The sequence below is a fragment of the Podarcis muralis genome, chromosome 5 (genome assembly GCF_964188315.1).
Source record: "Podarcis muralis chromosome 5, rPodMur119.hap1.1, whole genome shotgun sequence".
Taxonomy (NCBI): Eukaryota; Metazoa; Chordata; class Lepidosauria; order Squamata; family Lacertidae; genus Podarcis; species Podarcis muralis.
Window position 1 is genome coordinate 94,974,141 of NC_135659.1, and position 20,947 is coordinate 94,995,087.

Sequence of the window (20,947 nt, forward strand, 5' to 3'; positions counted from 1 at the left end):
CGTAGGGCGTGTGGTTTTGAAAACTATCCATGCCTCTAGATGTGTTTTGGAGTGCCACACGAGGTCACGACCCCGAAAAGCACTTTTTCCAGGGGGAAATCGCAGTGCGGAATCACGAGAGATCATGGCGTCCAAAATGGCTGCCGTCCTCTCGTGAGGAGAAAGAAAAGGGATGTCCTGGTTTTACCGGGGTACTTGCAGGGTGTGCAATTCTGTCTCCATGCACAGAGTGCTAGATCTGCTCAACATACGATGGGAAGAGACGGAGCTCAGAGGCAGAGCTTCTGAGCTGCAGGTGGACCTCACGTTCAACGCCTGACATCTTCAGGCAAGGCTGTCTGAAGCCCCAGAGAGCTTCTGCCAGTGCCGGACTAGGTGGGCTGGTGGTCTAATTCGGTACAAGCTGACTTCCTATGCTCCATGACAGAAATGGGAGCAGGGAGCAGGTAATGCTTTGTGCAAAAAAAAAAATCATGTTTCCTGTGATAGGAAACAAAACTGCCTGTGTTGTTCTACGTGCCTTTTGTCTCCCATTATCTGCAACTCGGCACAACTTTAAGAAGGGGCACGGGAATTGGGCACAGCTGTCAGGGAATGAAGCTTTTGGAGGTATGTAAACCCCAGTTATCCTTGTTTCAAAAATTAACCACGCACCGTTTCTCCTTCTCCCCTTTTTTTAAAAAAAAGAAGGAACCACAGCATTTTGTAGTCCCGCTCGGGTGATCGTTACTTAGGCAGACTAAAAGTGAGATAAATAAGCATTGCATTTAGCCAGAGTAATTTATTTGGTTTAGTTACACACACACACACACACACACACACACACACACACGTGCAGTGGGAATATAGCATGTCAGCCCACTACAGGATCCTCCTTTGCCTCTGATTGAGACGGGAGAGTCTGAACAGTGAGAAGCAGCTGGGTAGCAGATGCTAAGAGTTAAACGTGAGAAATCCTGACTCGACTGGGTGAGAGGAGAACTCAGAGCTAGAGGGGAGTTTCAGCTGATGAAGTAGGAGCCTAACCTGGACGTTGTCTGATCTCTGCAGTGCCAGAAAGGAAGGGGGGGGGGAGGATCACAGCAAACTCAACAGCTTAAAATCTAGTGGAGCTCTATTTATTTCTCTGCTCTCTGCAAAGCTGGGGTGCCAGTAAGATGATCTTTGGGGACGTTGTTCAGCTCCTGTTTCTTCCACATTGAAGCCACTTGCTGGAAGCTGGACTTGGAGTGAAGAGTAACATGAAATCTGCACAAAGGTAAGGCTAGTGACATCTCTTTCTAAATACCATTTTTCTCTTATGCTTTGATGTTCTTTTTCGTTTCGGGAGTTTGCTTTCCGATGCTGCACAGGCATGTGAGTTTGGGCATGTTCAAGATCGTTTTGGGATGCCTGCATTTTGAAGCCGCCACTCAACATGCTGGTGCGTGCAACTTAGACTGGGGCAGGACTTGGTGGCATGGGGGGGGGGGGGTAGCTGCCTTTGGGCTTTTAAGAGGTTTATATGCTCTCGTCTCATTATTCTTTAACGTCCCCATCCCTTTTCTGCAGGGCATTAGGAAGTGTCTGCTGCACCCCCAGGAGCGAATGAAATCACAGCTGTAATGGATGGGGTACCGCTCTCTTCATTGCCTCTGAGCGGATCTGTGGGGAGCAGCCTCGCCGTGTCCTAAGTTAAAAGCTGCTTCCATTTCCACCCCTGATGCAGAAAAGGGGCCGGTGGATAATTAGATGGACAAAGCCTGTTCAAGGAGTTAATCGGATGGCAGTTTTCATTTAGAGCAAGAGCAGCTCGGTTTTAAATAGCCGGATGATCGTGACTAATACAGAAGAGGCACAGCTCAAAGGGATGCTGCTCTTGACACGGAAGATCACTTTCCTTTCACTTTCCTAGCTTCGATTTGTTCCTGCCCTCGACAAGCACTAGCGCTTTGGGATGCGATCTAAGACATTTAGCACACTCCACACATCGCCCTCAGCTAGACCTTCTGAAAGCAGCCAGATCGCCCTGGGATATGCTTCCGGTCCCCACTTACCTACAATATAACTTGACGAGCAATTGGGAAACAGAGCGAGGAGGTATGGCAGACCCCGGGGAGGATGGAGACCTGAACGCCACCTGCAATGGAACAGGTGACCCCTGCGGCACAGGCAATATTACAAGCTACAACCTCACTTCCCACGAACAGTCCCCGGACTTCTATGTCGTCCTCCCTGTCATCTACTCCGTGATCTGCGCTGTGGGTCTGACGGGCAACACGGCCGTCATCTACGTGATCCTCAAAGCCCCTAAGATGAAGACGGTGACCAACATGTTCATCCTCAACTTAGCCATCGCCGACGACCTGTTCACTCTGGTCCTGCCCATCAACATCGCTGAGCATCTCTTGCACTACTGGCCTTTTGGGGAGGTCCTCTGCAAGGTAATCCTCTCCATAGACCACTACAACATCTTCTCCAGCATCTATTTCCTCACTGTCATGAGCATAGACAGGTACCTGGTGGTCCTAGCTACTGTCAGCTCCAAACGGATGCCCCATCGCACCTACCGGGCAGCCCGTATCATCAGCTTCGGCATCTGGTTCCTAGTCACCCTTATCGTGTCCCCTTTCTTCGTCTTTGCCAACGTCTACGAAGACGGTCTGGGCATTAAGAGCTGCGGCCTCAACTTCCCCCGGCCCGAACAATTTTGGTTCAAAGCCAGTAGGATCTACACGCTCATCCTGGCCTTCGCCATCCCCGTCTCCACCATCTGTATCCTGTACTCCATGATGCTGTATAAACTGAGGAACATGCGCTTGAACTCAAACGCCAAAGCGCTGGACAAAGCCAAGAAGAAAGTCACCATCATGGTCTTCATCGTCATGGCCGTGTGTCTCTTCTGCTGGACACCGTTTCACCTGGCCACCATCGTGGCCTTGACCACTGACTTGCCCCAGACCCCTGTGGTCATTGGCGCCTCCTACTTCATCACCAGCCTGAGCTATGCCAACTCTTGCCTGAACCCCTTCTTGTACGCCTTCCTAGACGACAGCTTTCAGAAGAGTTTCAGGAAGATGCTGGAATGTAGAGCTGCTTGAAATATCAGCCGTGCCTCCTGGAGCCTCACCAAGGCCCCTTTCGTATTCACCATGGCTGTCGACGGCAACTCCTGCAAACTTTGCAACACGTGTTTCCGAAGAACTTTGCAGCAGTGTTTCACTTTCATTCGGATGCTTCTTATGTCTTCTCTGTAAGGGCCCTCCTGCTGTGCTTTCGTTGCTTTTCGATTTTGCTTTGTTAGAATGCCTATAATATATATATATTGTCAGAAAGGGGAAGGAAAAGAGATCTTGAACTTGTAGAAATGTCCTTTTTGTGTGTCCTTAGTCTGTGTCTGCCCCCTGGTGGACAATAACAGGGGTGAAAATCCTAATTAAATAAACAGCATGAAAATGAGAGGTTGGGGGTCTCTGTGTGGATGAGCTTGGGTGGTTATTTTTATTTATTGGTAAAATGTTCGTACCCTGCCTGTCAGCCCAGAAACAGCCTCCCCAAGGCAGCTCACAGGTAGCTAAAAGATACATTTCAATACAATGCTTTGTTTAAAGGGCTGGATTAAAAAACACAATTGTACAGCAGGTAATAGAATAATAGAATTGTAGAGTTGAGAGGTACCCTGAGGATCGTCTAGTCCAACCCCCTGAAAATGCAGAAATCTCAGCTAAAGCATCCATGACAGATGGCCACCCAACCTCTGCTTAAAAACCTCCAAGGAAGGAAAGTCCACCACTTCTCGTGGGAGTCTGTTCACAGCTGAATAGCTCTCACTGTCAGAAAGCTTTTCCTGATGTTTAGTCAGAATCTCCTTTCTTGTAACTTGAAGCCATGGGTTCGAGTCCTACCCTCCAGAGCAGGAGAAAACAAGCACGCTCCCTTGATGTAATAGAAATAATTTTTCACACCTGACTCACCTAAATGGCACAAAAGAGGGAGCCAGGTGAACCTCTATGGACAGGAAGTTCTACAACATGGGTGCCACAACGGAAAAGGCTCTGCCTTGCATACTAGCAAACCACATTTCTGATGGCAATGGGGCGCAAGACAGGGTGTCAGATGATGTGCTCAGGGGTTCGGGAGAAATAGGTTTATAGGGATTTCTGGAAAACGATAATCATTGTAAATTGTAACCAGAAACAGACTGGAATCTAATGCATACGAAAGCCTTGCTAGATCAGGCCAAAGGTCTAGCTAGTTCATTATCCTGTCCTGAAAAGTGGTCAATGAGATGCCTCTCCTGGGAGGCTTGAGTGAAATAGCAACTCTCCCTAATTGTGATTGCTACCAGCCAATGCTCAGAGGCTGTATGCCTCTGACAGTGGACATGCATCATAGCCATCATGGCTAGTAATCATTGATATCCATGAATATCCTCCATGAATTTGCATTACATTTCCTACAAGGTCAAGGCAGTGGAGTTGGTTCTTCCCTCCTCATTTTTATCTCACAACGACCCTGTGAGGTAGGCTATTCTGAGAGGCAGTGACTGGCCCCAGGTTGCCCAGCGAGCTCCATGGCTGAGTGGTGACTTGAACCCAGGTCTCCCAGTCCGACGTTCTATCTGCCACGCCACACTGGCTCTTATGCGTTTGTTTGATCCTGTTTGAAAGCCATCCAAGTTGGTGGCCATCCCTACGTTGTGTGCTGGTAAATTGGAACAGTAGCTATGTGCAGCTTTAACTATTGGTTGCTTGAAGGAGTCCTCCCAACTACTTCTAGGTGTGTACCCAATAAGGCAGTTGCCAGAACAGAGAGGCTCTGTCCCTGTCCCAGCTTCTGTATCTCCCCCTCCCAAGCTGCATGCAAGCAAGCAAAGACTTGGCCAGCGTGTAACCTTGTGCTCCTCCCTCTTCAACCGTCTTCTGGTCCTGGGAGACAGTGGAGCAGGAGAGGTGGGGACAGGAAGAGGAAGTGTAGAAGCCCTTGACTCGACACCTGCCTGACCTATCTCTCCTTTCTGCACCTGTTCTTCACTCTCCAATCCTCCAGCTTCTCCTCCCTCTGACTCTCCTCTCCCGGCTGCTACAGGTCCTCCCAGTTCCCTGATCCCTTATTTAAAGTCAGCGTCCAAACCCACTTCTCCTGGTGCCCTCTGATCAGTATCCGGCCAGCACTGCTCAGTGTCCAGCCAGTCCCTGCGCCAATCAGCTGTTCTCCTGAGCATCTTCAGCACTGACCTGCTGGACAGCTCCTGGCCTCCCTGGCAGGATTTTGAAACACAGAGCTGGTAGGAATGAGGCCTGAAGCCAAGTGCACTTAAATACCAGGTGAGAGGAATCTCAGGCCTGGGGGCCAAATACGGCCTTCCAGGTCTCTTTTTATGGCCCTCAGGAGTGTCTCCAGACCACACACACTTCACTGGCTCTGCATCACCCCACAAGGGATTTTGCCTGGCTGGAATTTGTCCTTGAGTGTGAATAATTCTTCTTGCATGCCTGGATGGAGAGGGATGGGTGGATGTGGGTGGAAACCAACCTACTCTACGAAAATAAAATTTACATGTGTTACTCCAGTCAGTCTACGCAGCAGGGAGCTAGATGGAAATGCAGTCTGACCTAAATACCTGCCAAGAAACCATGTCTTGTTCCACCTTCCTGACACCCAACTCTACCTGTCTCTAGACTCTTATGAGAGACTATTCTTTCACCTTGATGTTTCATTTCCTGGAACTGCTTCCCCTCGAGAAGTCAGAGTGTTTGTGGACATTTAATAAAATGCTTAAAATCTTAGATCAGGAAGGGAAGGCATCACAGAAAACAGGCGCTCTGAGTCATATTTCCCCTTCCCTTTCCATTTGGGAAATAGCAGTTTGTTCTGCCTCTTAAATGGATCCTATTTTTGTTCCTTTCCTCTGCTCCCTTTGCCGTGATGGCATGATTCACACATTTGAACACAGCACAAAAGGGGTTTATCAAACATCCAGCATCAGGGCACAGCGTCCTAAAAGCACTTCACTGAATCTGCGCCTTGGTACAGTTCTGAAGGCCATGAATATTTCTTTTCCTTTGTTTTTTAATAAGTGCTTAAAAAACAACAACACCCTTCTGTCTCCAAAATAAATCATGTGTAAAAGTATTTGGCACTCGGGGACTCTCGCAGGGAACTTGGCGTTCTGTGTGAGTGTGATTGCATCGCTGCCAAACAAATTGCATTTTCCATGCTACATGTCGTCTGCTTCTCTGACCTTGTTTCAAACATGCAAAGAGATTGATGGCAGCTCTCTGGGGAATTTAAGAAGTCTCACAGCCTGTGTCTCAAAACCCCTGTGAAAATATTCGACCTCAGTTGCCTTGCTGGACAATCTTTGCTTGGAGATATCAATGAAATCATGAAATGGGGTGAATCCTGGTGGCAGATGGTGGGATCTGGGTCTGCACATTGGATGGCACCAGCTAGGAGAAGTAGCTAGGACAAGATCAGGGATCAGTTGTGCTTGGAGAACCAACTCCCAACAGCTCCAGCCAGCATGCTCAGTGGTCAGGGATCATGAGCATTGTAGTGAAAGATTCGGGACAGATAAGATAAAGTTCTTCACACAGCACACAATTACTGTATTTTTCGCTCCATAAGACACACTTTTTTCTTCCTAAAAAGTAAGGGGAAATGTCTGTGTGTCTTATGGAGTAAATGTGTGGTCCCTGGAGCCAAATTGCCCAGGGGCAAAAAGCAGATCATGCTTTTCTTCTTCTTCTTCTTCTTTTTGAAAGAGGGAAGTAGGTGTTGAAACAAAGCCACTGATCTGCAAGCAACCGGGAGGGAGATAAAGGACACTAGCAATAAAGGAGGCTGCCTGGGAGGGGGGAGGTAAAGACAGCAAACTTGCAAGGAGAGGAGACAGGAAGACTAAAGCAATGAGGAGAGAAATTAGAAGAAAAGGAGGAGCAAAAAAACTGCTCCAGCAAAGGAAAAGACACTAAGGCAAACAAGAGGGAAGGGAGTGTTAAAAGGAAGCAGCTGATTGGTAAGCAATCGGGCGGGAGATAAGGGACGCTAGCGATAAAGGAGGCTGTCTGAGAGGTAAAAGCCCATGGATCCTCAGGATTTTTACATTGAGCCACCCCAAATTCACCATCAGATCACATAGCATGTCCATGGCTACAGCCTGCACCAAAAAAATCACGCACCCACTGTTGTGTAGGGCCACAATGGTGCAAAAATGTGGTTACAAAGCACGGATCCACATGGATCCTCAGGATTTTTGCATTGGGCTATCCCAAATTCACCGTCAAATCACATGTCTGTGGTCACAGCATGAACCACAAAAATCATACATCCACTGTTTCGTTTAGATTTTTTTCTTCTTGTTTTCCTCTAAAAACTAGGTGCGTCTTATGGTCAGGTGCATCTTATGAAGCGAAAAACATGGTAAACTATGAAACTCACTCCCAAAGGAGGCAGTGATGATCACCAATTCCCAGATGGCTTCAAAAGGGGATTAGACAAATTTGTGGAGAAGAAGACTATTGATCAGTTATGGGACATGTCTTGATGCCCCCTAGGGCAGGTGTGTGCAGTAGGGGTAGGGGGCAGAGAATAAATGCAGCCCACCACACCTGCTCAGCCACTGCCACCACTGGAGCAACACCAGCCCTGAGTGGCATGGCTGTTGCTCCCTCCTCGCGCAGCCCTCCCTGGATCTGAGCCTTGCAAGGCTTCTCAGGGAGGGTGGTGTGGGGACATGACAGACATGATTCTTCAACATCAACTTTGTTGGACTGGTTGTGTTGTTCGGATGCCTGATTATTGCCTTCCAAAGCAACTTCTCTATTCCAAACTGAAAAGTGGAAAATGTAGTGCTGGTGGTCAACAAAAGAGATTCAAAGACTCTCTCAAGGCAAATCTTTTTTTAAAAATGTAGTATAAACACTGACAACTGGGAAACACTGGCCTGCGGGTGCTCCAATTGGAGAACAGCCTTTACCAAAGGCGTCATGCGTTTTGAAGATGCTCGGACTCAGTTTGGTTAAACTCATGTTGGTAGCGTCGAGAACACTATGAGTGGCTGCCAAGACCATATAGAACCGATCCTGAAAGAGCTTCATTAGCTCCCATTACGTTTCCAAGCACAATTCAAAGTGTTGGTGCTGACCTTTAAAGCCCTAAATGGCCTCGGTCCTGTATACCTGAAGGAGTGTCTCTGCCCCCATCATTCTGCCCGGACATTGAGGTCCAGCGCCAAGGGCCTTCTGGCGGTTCCCTCCCTATGAGAAGTGAGGCTACAGGGAACCAGGCAGAGGGTCTTCTTGGTGGTGGCGCCTGCCCTGTGGAACGCCCTCCCAGCAGATGTCAAGGCAATAAACAACTATTTTACATTTAAAAGACAGCTGAAGGCGGCCCTGTTTAGGGAAGTTTTTAATGTCTGACACTGTATTGTTTTTAATATTTGGTTGGAAGCTGCCCAGAGTGGCTGGGGAAACCCAGCCAGGTGGGCGGGGTATAAATAAATTATGATGATGATGATGATGATGATGATGTCTACCCATCTCGTCCTCTGTCGCCCCCTTCTCCTTGTGCCCTCAATCTTTCCCAACATCAGGGTCTTTTCCAGGGAGTCTTCTCTTCTCATGAGGTGGCCAAAGTATCGGAGCCTCAGCTTCAGGATCTGTCCCTCAGGGCTGATTTCCTTCAGAGTGGATAGGTTTGATCTTCTTGCAGTCCATGAGACTCTCAAGAGTCTCCTCCAGCACCATGCTACACCCTTGCAATCAATGCTACACCCCTGCAATCAATGGGTCCTACCCCTGATGGCTACGTTCTGCCTCCACAGCTGGAAGCCACAGGAGGAGAGAGGGCTCTTATTCTTGAATCTGGTGCTTAGGCCATCTACGGGCATCTGAGCGGCCACTGTGAGAACAGGATAGTGGAATAGATGGGCCTTTGGCTTGATCCTGCAGGTTCTTCTTATTCTCTGATGTCCAGCAACATTTGGAGTGTCTCCAGCCCTGATCCACACTCTGGAAAGGGTTCAAAAAAACCTTCCCTTCCCCTTCCATTTCCAACACTGGCATTCATTTCATAAACAAACCCTGTGCATTGCAATTTAAGCATTATTAATATGGGACTGTAATTGATGGAAGCCAGCCTAAAGATGAATCAATAAGGTATTAGATCTCCAAAGTTCTGACTAAGGAGCCTACAGCAAGGTAAAAATCAATGTGCACATGGTCGAGATTTTGCCAAGACGAATTTATTAGGCGACTCAACGCAGTCCTCGTTGTTTAGAGTCATTAATCTCCGAGCTTAACGCCTCTCTTGAATGACGTGCCAAAGCCATTTGGACACATTAGCAGGCCTTTTGGGTCCTTTGTGATGACAACCACAGGCAAGGATGGCGGTGGAGGGATAAATAGAACTAACTGCACTGAGAAAGTATCTGAAGTGCAGGCTGTCTTCCTTTTTTGCAATTTATTTATTTTTTTAAGATGAGGATACCAACCATAATAACAAAAGCAAGAAAATTCCCTTCCCCTTACTACAAAGGTAAGTAAATGCAAATAAACTCTACGGCCAGTGATTCATGTGATGGTTCTGTTTCTCATCCCAGAATCCCAAGGATACAGCATAGAACCCCAAGGATACTGGCAAATGGTTCCTATGGGAGGTCTCTTTGATTTCTAAGGTAAAGGTAAAGGGACCCCTGACCATTAGGTCCAGTCGTGACCGACTCTGGGGTTGTGGCGCTCATCTCGCTTTATTGGCCAAGGGAGGTGGCGTACAGCTTCCGGGTCATGAGGCCAGCATGACTAAGCCGCTTCTGGCAAACCAGAGCAGCGCATGGAAATGCTGTTTACCTTTCCGCTGGAGTGGTACCTATTTATCTACTTGCACTTCGTGCTTTCGAACTGCTAGGTTGGCAGGAGCTGGGACCGCGCAATGGGAGCTCACCGCATCAAGGGGATTCAAACCACCGACCTTCTGATCAGCAAGTCCTAGGCTCTGTGGTTTAACCCACAGCGCCACCCACGTCCAGTGATTCATGTGATGGTTCTGTTTCTCATCCCAGAACCCCAAGGAGACTGGCAAATGGTTCCTATGAGAAGTCTCTTTGATATCTAAGAGGCAGCTGCTATTGTGCTCCTATCTGCCTTGTCAACAGATTTATTGTTTCTAGAACTAGATGAAAATGCCCCATCCCCACAATTCCACACTTTATTGAACATGAACATGAAATTTATTACAGTCAGAGACCAGCTTGTGAAACACAAATGGAACTACAATCCCAACAGCAAAACAAACATTTAAAACAATGGATTTTAAGTTTTAAAATGTGACAGGCATATAAACACATAAAAACTTTTAGACTACCTTAGAGAAATGACCCAGAGTCACCCGTGGATCCGAGTTTGGGAATTTTCTTAACAAACTAGATTGAATCGGGGGGTGGTCAGCACCTACAGATCTGTGCGCAGAATCTGGGTACAATCCGGGTCGTCTTGTGGTCTTTGCCTAAGAGGAGAAAATCAAATTTTTGCTTTACCGGGAGGTCAGCAAGCTTCACCAGCAGGGGGTCAATGGTTTCTCTACATGCCTCATTGTAAAAGGGACTTCTAGAAAATATGTGTTTGGGGCTTCCTATATCCCCCAATTGTTGTTTAGTCATTTAGTCTTGTCCGACTCTTCGTGACCCCCTGGACCAGAGCACGCCAGGCACTCCTGTCTTCCGCTGCCTCCTGCAGTTTGGTCAAACTCATGTTGGTAGCTTCGAGAACACTGTCCAACCATCTTGTCCTCTGTCGTCCCCTTCTCCTTGTGCCCTCCATCTTTCCCAACATCAGGGTCTTTTCCAGGGAGTCTTCTCTTCTCATGAGGTGGCCAAAGTATTGGAGCCTCAGCTTCAGGATCTGTCCTTCCAGTGAGCACTCAGGGCTGATTTCCTTCAGAATGGAGAGGTTTGATCTTCTTGCAGTCCATGGGACTCTCAAGAGTCTCCTCCAGCACCATAATTCAAAAGCATCAATTCTTCGGCGATCAGCCTTCTTTATGGTCCAGCTCTCACTTCCATACATCACTACTGGGAAAATGATAGCAAATTCTTTGGTCATATGGGACTTTTTTAAAGGATCCTTCCAAGACCGGTGAGGGCAGAGCCGAGCTTCAGGCAATCCACACTTTATTTGTTTCTTGCATATCTCCTGCATTTATAGCCCACTGTTTTCTCCAAGAAGCTCAGGGCGGTACACATGGTTCTCCACCCTCCTCAGTGAATCTCCACAATGACCCTGTGAGGTAAGATAGGCTGAGAGACAGCCTAGGCTGAGCTTCATAGCCAAGTAGCATTTGAACCCTGGTCTCCCAGGCCCTTGCCTGACACCCTCACTGCTATAACACACTGGCTCTCTTTTATCATAGTCACTGTGTTCCCACTCTGCAGCCTCTTTCTGGGGACAGAGGAAGGGATAAAACTCATAGAATCATAGAATCATAGAATCATAGAATCATAGAATCATAGAGTTGGAAGAGACCACAAGGGCCATCGAGTCCAACCCCCTGCCAAGCAGGAAACACCATCAGAGCACTCCTGACATATGGTTGTCAAGCCTCTGCTTAAAGACCTCCAAAGAAGGAGACTCCACCACACTCCTTGGCAGCAAATTCCACTGTCGAACAGCTCTTACTGTCAGGAAGTTCTTCCTAATGTTTAGGTGGAATCTTCTTTCTTGTAGTTTGGATCCATTGCTCCGTGTCCGCTTCTCTGGAGCAGCAGAAAACAGCCTTTCTCCCTCCTCTATGTGACATCCTTTTATATATTTGAACATGGCTATCATATCACCCCTTAACCTCCTCTTCTCCAGGCTAAACATGCCCAGCTCCCTTAGCCGTTCCTCCCTAGAGCTTGGCTTGCTTACTCCAATCAACTGGATACTATCCCACTTGGCCACTTGGAGCAAGGAATGGGGGAAGAGGTTGGTGGATACCAGCTGTGTGTGTGTGTGTGTGTGTGTGTGTGTGTGTGTGTGTGTAAATGTAAAGGGACCCCTGACCATTCGGTCCAGTCGTGGCCAACTCTGGGGTTGTGGCGCTCATCTCGCTTTACTGGCCAAGGGAGCCGGCGTACAGCTTCCGGGTCATGTGGCCAGCATGACTAAGCCGCTTCTGGCGAACCAGAGCAGCACACTGAAATGCCATTTACCTTCCTGCCGGAGCGGTACCTATTTATCTACTTGCACTTTGACGTGCTTTCGAACTGCTAGGTTGGCAGGAGCAGGGAGCTCACCCCGTCGTGGGGATTCGAACCACTGACCTTCTGATCAGCAAGTCCTAGGCTCTGTGGTTTAACCCACAGAGCCAATCACGTCTCTCTCTCTCTCTCTCTCTCTCTCTCTATATATATATATATATATTCTCAAACAAATGATATTTCAACTCCTTTCTCCCTGCAATTTTGGCTGAACTTTGGGCAGTTTTAAAGTCTGGACGGCCTTGTCTAGGAAATGTTTTTGGCCCCCGGGCTGGATAGCTAACTGTTCCCACCCCCACCCCCCATGTGCCTACTTTCACAGGTGAGTGGGGCACCCCACCTGCCAGTCACTTGGTGCCATAGTGACATCAGATGACTGACCGATGGCTTGGATCCAAACAAAATTAGTTGTACCATTTCCAACAAAACGAATGAGACCCAAGTCATTACAGTTTTTTCTTAATGGCTTAAACAGGACTTAAGTTCCACTGAGATGTAAGTCTGACTGACCATATCAAGGATCTGGAAAGCAAGCCTTATGAGGAAAAGTTGAATGAGCTTGGTATATTTAGCCTGAAAAAGAGGAGACGTGAGAGGTGATATTCCCCTCAGTGTTTGCCCCAGATGCCATGTGGAATGCCCTGTTGAACACCTTCTACAGCAAGCAAAGCTCCAAACCACGGAAGCTACAGAACCGTGTCTTCATTATCAAACACCCATTGCATAAGCTCACATAGTTGGAGAGCAACTGAGTAGCACTGACAGTCCATAAATCATCAGAGCTTGAGCATGTGCCAGGCTTACTAAGCATGCCGCTTAGCTGCCTTGAGCCAGAGAGTTTGCATAGCATTACATCAAATCTAAATTGGAGATTTGGATGTTTGGATGTGTCAATGATGTGGCCGCGTGCTCGGTGGCATAACCCTTGCGTCACCCATCACTGCCACCAAATCTGCCTTTAAACAAAGCTCTTCCTAAGCTTGTTTTCCCCTGCTCTGGAGGGTCGGACTCGAACCCAAGTTACAAGAAAGGAGATTCTGACTAAACATCAGGAAGAACTTTCTGACAGGAAGAACTGTTCGACAGTGGAATGGTCTCCCTTGGGAGGTTGTGGACTCTCCTTCCTTGGAGGCTATTAACAGAGTGAAATATACTTGGAGTCCTATAGTGATTTCATGCTCTTTATTGCAGCCTGTAAAAAAGTGACTCAATTGCCCCCCAAACCTCAGGCTTTTATAGACATTATTTACACAATGAGTCCCATCTGATTGGCTGATTCTACTTCCCTCCCGGAGCCTGATTGGTCTTTTCCTGCAGGCCAATCAGTTGTTGCATTCTACGATCCTACCAGCCTAATAGGCTGATTAACTTCTTTCTGGAGCTTGATTGGTCTACTCCTGCAAGCCAATCTGTTGTTGCATTCTAGGATCCTACTTGCCTATTGTTCTAGCATCCAAGGTTAGTACATAACACAGAGGTTGGATGCCAATCTGTCATGGATGCTTTAGCTGAGATTCCAGCATTGCAGGGGGTTGGACTAGATGACCCTTGGCGTCCCTTCCAGTTCTATGATTCTATGATTTAACTCTCCAGTTCTGTGATACTGTGGTATACCTCTCTAATCACTGGCTGTTGGGCTGATGGGAGATATAAGGCAGTTCCATATCTCACCACTTTCCCTTAAGAATCACGAGAACTGTAGTTTCCCACTCACAGGGCTGCAATTCACTGAACCCTTAACAGACTGCAGTTCCCAGGATACTATGGGAAAAGCTATGTACATTGGTGGAAGTATGCTTTTTAATTATAATTGTTTTTAGAATGTCTTAATCTATTTCTACTATGCTTTTGTTATTAAATTGTATGTCTGTATGCCCGGGGCTCCTTGAGGAGGAAGGGCAGGATATCAATTCAACAAAAAATAAAATAATAATAAACATGTAGTGTAGATATACTGGATAGTTCACAACAGCTGGGTGGACCCTGCTGGCTACCCCTTTCTCATTCATTGTGTCAATCGTAGCCAGTATTGCATCTCCGCTGAGAAGCCAGCTGCAGCTTCTAGCATCCTATCTCAGAAGATACCGGGTGTCCTAAGAAGCCAGTAGGGGCTTCTAACCAGTGGTATATAACTGCTGCCTTTTCCCTTCCTGATACAACATGTCCCTGCAAGATTCTAGACCAGCCACTCTACCCATAGGTTTGAAAAATCCCACATAGCAGATTTCATCTACAATCCTACCAAAAGGCCTACTTTCATGCATTTAGCAGGCATTGAAAGCTGTTCCATGGAGGTGCTTTAATCTGCAAAGGAAGGAGAAATGAACTCTAGCTAATGAATCCTGCCTTTGTTTATATATAAAAAAAGTGTTTTGAGAAGAAAGGGCTTTGGGAGATTAAGAAAAAGAGAAATAAAACAGCGCCAGGAGGGTAAAAGCTGCCTAAGGTTGTAGACATGGCAAGCAAATTCATCTTGAAAATGGAATATTGCTGCATCAGATGCAAAGATATTATTATTATTACCCCACCCATCTGGCTGGGTTTCCCCAGCCACTCTAGGCGGCTTCCAGCAAAATATTAAAATAGAATAATTCATCAAATATTAAAAGCTTCCCTAAACAGGGCTGCCTTCAGATGTCGTCTAAAAGTCAGGGAGTTGTTTATTTCTTTGACATCTGATGGGAGGGCGTTCCACAGGGAGGGCGCCACTACCGAGAAGGCCCTCTTCCTGATTCCCCGTAGCTTCACTTCTCACAGTGAGGGAACTGCCAGAAGACCCTCGGAAGAGGACCTCAATGTCTGGGCTCAACAATGTGGGTGGAGATGCTCATTCAGGTATACAGGGCCAAAGCCGTTTAGGGCTTTAAAGGTCAGCACTTTGAATTGTACTCAGAGCGGAGTGCTACATTCCTAAGAAGTGATGACTCCAATGAAATTGATGGAGGGAGGGAGGGAGGGAGGAGGACAGCAAAAGACCATTCATCATGTGGGGGGGGGATGCATCCTACTTTACAGAGGGTGGTCCTCTGCCTGAATGACTGTCAGAGAATAGACCTCCATTTCAAAGAGACCTCTATCTGAAGGGCTGTCCAGTCCACATCTTAGAACCCAAAGATAGGGAAGGAGGAAGGCTTGAAGTTGTCCAGGAAAGTTGAGCAGGCAAATCTATCACCAACTCTGAGTCTTCCCCACTATGGCGAGATCAATTGTGTTTCCCTTTAGAGCAACTCTTTCTCAATTGTTGCATTCATATGAATTAGTATACAGTGGTACCTCAGGTTACAGACACTTCAGGTTACAGACTCTGCTAACCCAGAAATAGTACCTTGGGTTAAGAACTTTGCTTCAGAATGAGGACAGAAATCCTGCTCTGGCGGCGCAGGCGGCAGCGGGAGGCCCCATTAGCTAAAGTGGTGCTTCAGGTTAAGAACAGTTTCAGGTTAAGAACTGACCTCCGGAACGAATTAAGTTCTTAACCCGAGGTACCACTGTACATTGTTTTTATGCAAAACTCCGTCATCTTTTGCAGTTTTATTTAATGTTGATGATGCATGTCGGTTTTTTTGTCGGCCACCCGGTCTTAGAGCAAAACCCTCCAGCGCCACCTAGTGTTGCCTTATTGATGGAAGAAGGCTGAGCAGGCACACCATGGCTCTGGGCCCCCTTAGGAAGACCTGGGGGCTTTGTGGCTCAACAGGGTCATTGTTGGGGAAGGGAGGAAGGAGGAATTGGACTCAGAGCACAGGGCAAAAGGGATGCTGTATTTCAGATTAAGTCCCCCACAACTCCAAGTTCAAGTTCAAGAAGGACACTGACAAACTGGAACGTGTCCAGAGGAGGGCAACCAAAATGGTCAAAGGCCTGGAAACGATGCCTTATGAGGAACGGCTAAGGGGGCTGGGCATGTTTGGCCTGGAGAAGAGGAGGTTAAGGGGTGATATGATAGCCATGTTCAAATATATAAAAGGATGTCATATAGAGGAGGGAGAAAGGTTTTTTTCTGCTGCTCCAGAGAAGCGGACACGGAGCAATGGATCCAAACTACAAGAAAGAAGATCCCACCTAAACATTAGGAAGAACTTCCTGACAGTAAGAGCTGTTCGACAGTGGAATTTGCTGCCAAAGAGTGTGGTGGAGTCTCCTTCTTTGGAGGTCTTTAAGCAGAGGCTTGACAACCATATGTCAGGTGTGCTCTGATGGTGTTTCCTGCTTGGCAGGGGGTTGGACTCAATGGCCCTTGTGGTCTATTCCAACTCTATGATTCTATGATTCCAGACACACATAGATGATGATGGGGAGGAGTGCTTTTTTCTGGGGGTACACAGGGGTACACATACCCTTAAATATTTTGTGAATCTAAGCTGGCCTCATTGAGGGGCCATATTTCAATATGAGTAAGAAAATGAGAATACCCCTAATTTAAAAAAATAAAATTAGAAAGAAAGCACTGGTGGGGAGCAAAGTTCTTTCAAGACAAAAGGATGCCTCCTCTCTCCCTCCCTGTTCTGGGGGTTCTCCCAACCAATTTTGGGGAGCACAGGGAAAGAAGGGGAGGGAGCCCTGTTGCAAAAGCAGAAGTCCTTGCATAGACTTCTGCTGATGTGGCTGGTTAGGCAAATCCTGCTCTTGGAAAGCAATTTGAGGGCACAGATGTCACACCAAAGCACATTTTATGAAACGTGTAAAGGCGAAGGTTAATAAGCATTGGGTTGCATTCAATGCTAGTTCTACTCAGAGTAGACCCATTGGAATGAATGGGCATGACTAACATAGTCTCATTAATTTTAGTGTCTCAACTCTGAGTAGGCCTTGGTTGGAGATAAAATGGCATTGTTTAGGGCAGGGGTCAGCAAACTTTTTCAGCAGGAGGCCAGTCCACTGTCCCTCAGGCCTTGTGGAGGGCCGGACTATATTTTGAAAAAATAATGAAAGAATTCCTATGCCCCACAAATAACCCAGAGATGCATTTTAAATAAAAGGACACATTCTACTCATGTAAAAACATGCTGATTTCCGGACCGTCTGCGGGCTGGATTTCGAAGGCGATCTGGCCAGATCCGGCCCCCTGGCCTTAGTTTGCCTATGCATGGTTTAGGGTGCTAAACTAGGAACTGGGAAACCAGGGTTCAAATTCCCACTCAGGCATGAAGCTCACTGGGTGACCTTGAACTAGTTTCTGTCTCTCAGCCTACCTCACAGGGTTGTTGTGAGGATTAAACAGGGAGGCCGAAAACCGTATAACCACCTTGAGCTGTTTGGAGGAAAGGTAGGTAAAGGTAAATTGACCCCTGACCGTTAGGTCCAGTCGTGACCGACTCTGGAGTTGCGGTGCTCATCTCGCTTTACTGGCTGAGGGAGCCGGCGTACAGCTTCCATGTCATGTGGCCAGCATGACTAAGCTGCTTCTGGCGAACCAGAGCAGCACACGGAAACACCGATTACCTTCCCGCCGGAGCGGTACCTATTTATCTGCTTGCACTTTGACGTGCTTTTGAACTGCTAGGTTGGCAGGAGCAGGGACCGAGCAACGGGAGCTCACCCCACCGCGGGGATTCGAACCGCCACCCTTCTGATCGGCAAGTCCTAGGCTCTGTGGTTTAACCCACAGCGTCACTCGCATCCCTGTTTGGAGGAAAGGTAGGGTATAGATAAATAAGTAGATAACTACAAGGATCATTCCAGGAAGGAATGTCGGTGCAAGTGGCGTTTTGTTTCCCCTTAATGTTTTAAGAACCTCCTGCAAACGTTCTTCGCAGAGCATAGGACTTAATTTGGAACCGTGGACAGGAGCACTTCTCTTAGGGTAAAGAACAGCTGCAACTTTTTCATGTACTGTAGGTAGCACAGCCCAAATGTGTTGTGATGACCTTCTTTGTACACCAGAGAGTGCTCTTATCCCAGTTTTCGAATGCTACCTTGGGTAATAGTATTAAATATTTTTTTAAGGGAATAACAATAGCTGCTAATGTGGCTATAGGTGTTATAGAGTAATCAGCTAAAGATTTACAATAGTTGCTTGAACAGGTGTGTGTGTGTGTGTGTGTGTGTGTGTGTGTGTGTGTTGCAGGGGGGTGTCAGTCTGAATCAATGGCTGCAAACTCTGATCAGTAGCCGTGCAAGTGACTTGCACATTTGCTTATTTCTACGGCTGTTTGTGTACACATGAGTATGAATATTATTTATTTGTGTGCAGCAGAAGCCACTGGAAAAAACCAAAATACATAAAACAGAGTGAAGTATATCACATGGCTAAAATGATTACAGTCATACCTCGGGTTACAGACGCTTCAGGTTGCGTTTTTTGGGGTTACGGACCCGCCAAAACCTGGAAGTACCGGAACGGGTTGCTTCCAGGTTTTGGCGGCCGCGCATGCACAGAAGCGCTAAAACGTGCTTTGCACATGCACAGAAGCACTGAATCCCAACCCGTGCATGTGCAGACGTGCCACTTCGGGTTGCGAACGCTGAGGGTTGCGAGCATGCATCCCAAACGGATCACATTCGCAACCTGAGCGTCCACTGTATTCAAACCAGGCATGCCTACAGATAAAGAGTTTGAACCCCTGTATGCACAGAATCTGGTGGTTCTGATCCAATCAAGCTTATGCCAAAGCACTTGTGCATTGTCATCTTTTTTAAAAAAAAATGAAAGCCCAACTCTCTCTCTCTCTCTCCCCCTTGTCATGGATCTGCTGACTGCAGAGGAATAGTGGGAGCTGGGGAACCCAATCCCCAAGGGCAGAATGTTCAGAGCCAGGGGATTGGTGGTGGTGGGACAACATACATTGAGCGGTCAAAGGGAGAAGAGGGAGCAGACTTGGAGGAGGAAGTGTCGGAAGCTGAAAATGTAATAGGGTTTAGGGAACAGGAGGCAGCTGTGCCAGAGGGTAGTCTAGACCCAGAAGCAGCAGAAGAGTAAGGCCAGGAGATAGAGATGAGACAGGATGCTGAAGAATCCAGGGAATCTCCCCCTCCTGCTGCAATCAGCTCCTCTCCCCCGGTCTCCCAGAACAAGTAGAGGAATGAAGAGAGCAGAGCAATGAGAGACTAGATGAAGGAGCTGAGATTGCTTGGGAAGGATCTGGGGGGGGGGAGGAGTCTTAGGGAGCAGTGGGAAGACACAGACCTTCAGTTCTCGCAACTGCCTCATTCGGGCAAGACCTACTGGGAAGGGTTGCTGTGCTCACTAGGCCTGCACTGTTTTGTTTCCTGGAATAAAGAGTTAACTTCTTTGACATCGGGTGCTTGGTGGTTTTATTGCTGACCTATGCCTGACTCCAGGGACGCGGGTGGCGCTGTGGGTTAAACCACAGAGCCTAGGACTTGCCAATCAGAAGGTTGGCGGTTCGAATCCCTGAGACGGGGTGAGCTCCTGTTGCTCGGTCCCTGCTCCTGCCAACCTAGCAGTTCAAAAGCACCTCAAAGTGCAAGTAGAGAAACAGGTTCCGCTCCAGTGCGAAGGTAAACGGCGTTTCTGTGCGCTGCTCTGGTTTGCCAGAAGCGGCTTAGTCATGCTGGCCACATGACCCGGAAGCTGTACGCCGGCTCCCTCGGCCAATAAAGTGAGATGAGCGCCGCAACCCCAGAGTCGGTCACGACTGGACCTAATGGTCAGGGGTCCCTTTACCTTTACCTATGCCTGACTCCAGCTCCTGTCATAGAATGATACCTATAATACATGTTGTGTATAATTTTAAATTAATACACACACATTTTTGCAGTTATAGGAACTCTCTATTTAGGTGCAGGTTCATTAAGGAAACCTGGATATTTTAATATTATATGTATAATCACACATATGACATGCAGGAATTGTTTGCCTTTTGAGTGGAATTGGGGTGGGGGTGAGGCTCGCTTTTCGTTGAGATTAAGGAGTGAGCTAGGAATCGGGGAGGCGGGGTCTGGGTTGATAAACAACATTGAGCTTTTCAGAGAAACTCACCCCTCCCACGTACTTGCATTTTGCCTTTCATTCTTCTCATTAGCCAGCTCACTAAGGGAATATTATTATTCGTTTTGTTGAGTGCAGTGTGGCCTTTGTTTTGTTACCTTGTTAGAGAGCCAGAGAGTGAGCAAGCAATGTGACTCTCTTTTTACAATAAATATCTGGTTTTTTAAATTAATCATTTTGCTTTTTCTAAAATCGGGAGGAGAAATAGAGGAGGGCTTGTGTATGCATTGCAACAAACTCAGCATTGACTGTTTCCCTTCATTCACTCATTACATAGGAACCTGGGAAGCAGCCTTCTGCTGAGCCAGACTATTGGCTCGTCTTACTCAATACTGTCTGCACTGACTGGCAGCAGCACTCCAGGGTTTCAAGCAACGAGCCTCTCCCATCCCTACCTGGAGACACCAAGGATTGAACCTGGGACCAACTTTGTGGGGCTTAGATGTTTAGAAGGAAACCACACAATGACAAACCTAGACAGCATCTTAAAAAGCAGAGACGTCACCTTGCCAACAAAGGTCCGTATAGTTAAAGCTATGGTTTTCCCAGTAGTGATGTATGGAAGTGAGAGCTGGACCATAAAGAAGGCTGATCGCCGAAGAATGGATGCTTTTGAATTATGGTGCTGGAGGAGACTCTTGAGAGTCCCATGGACTGCAAGAAGATCAAACCTCCCCATTCTGAAGGAAATCAGCCCTGAGTGCTCACTGGAAGGACAGATCCTGAAGCTGAGGCTCCAAGACTTTGGCCACCTCATGAGAAGAGAAGACTCCCTGGAA

General features: G+C 47.4%; 1 protein-coding gene across 1 annotated transcript; it reads left to right on the top strand.

Moving 5' to 3' along the window:
* The first annotated feature begins 255 nt into the window (after window positions 1-255).
* NPBWR2 (neuropeptides B and W receptor 2) lies at window positions 256-3,438 on the top strand. The gene is made up of 2 exons (XM_028735459.2): window positions 256-1,258; window positions 1,552-3,438. The coding sequence occupies exon 2, from the start codon at window positions 2,016-2,018 to the stop codon at window positions 3,078-3,080; it is 1,065 nt and encodes a 354-aa protein (XP_028591292.2). The 5' UTR covers window positions 256-1,258; window positions 1,552-2,015; the 3' UTR covers window positions 3,081-3,438.
* The last annotated feature ends 17,509 nt before the right edge of the window (window positions 3,439-20,947 follow it).

Excerpts from the sequence above, each read along its gene's own strand:
- NPBWR2 (XM_028735459.2), top strand. The coding sequence starts at position 2,016 with ATGCTTCCGGTCCCCACTTACCTACAATATAACTTGACGAGCAATTGG.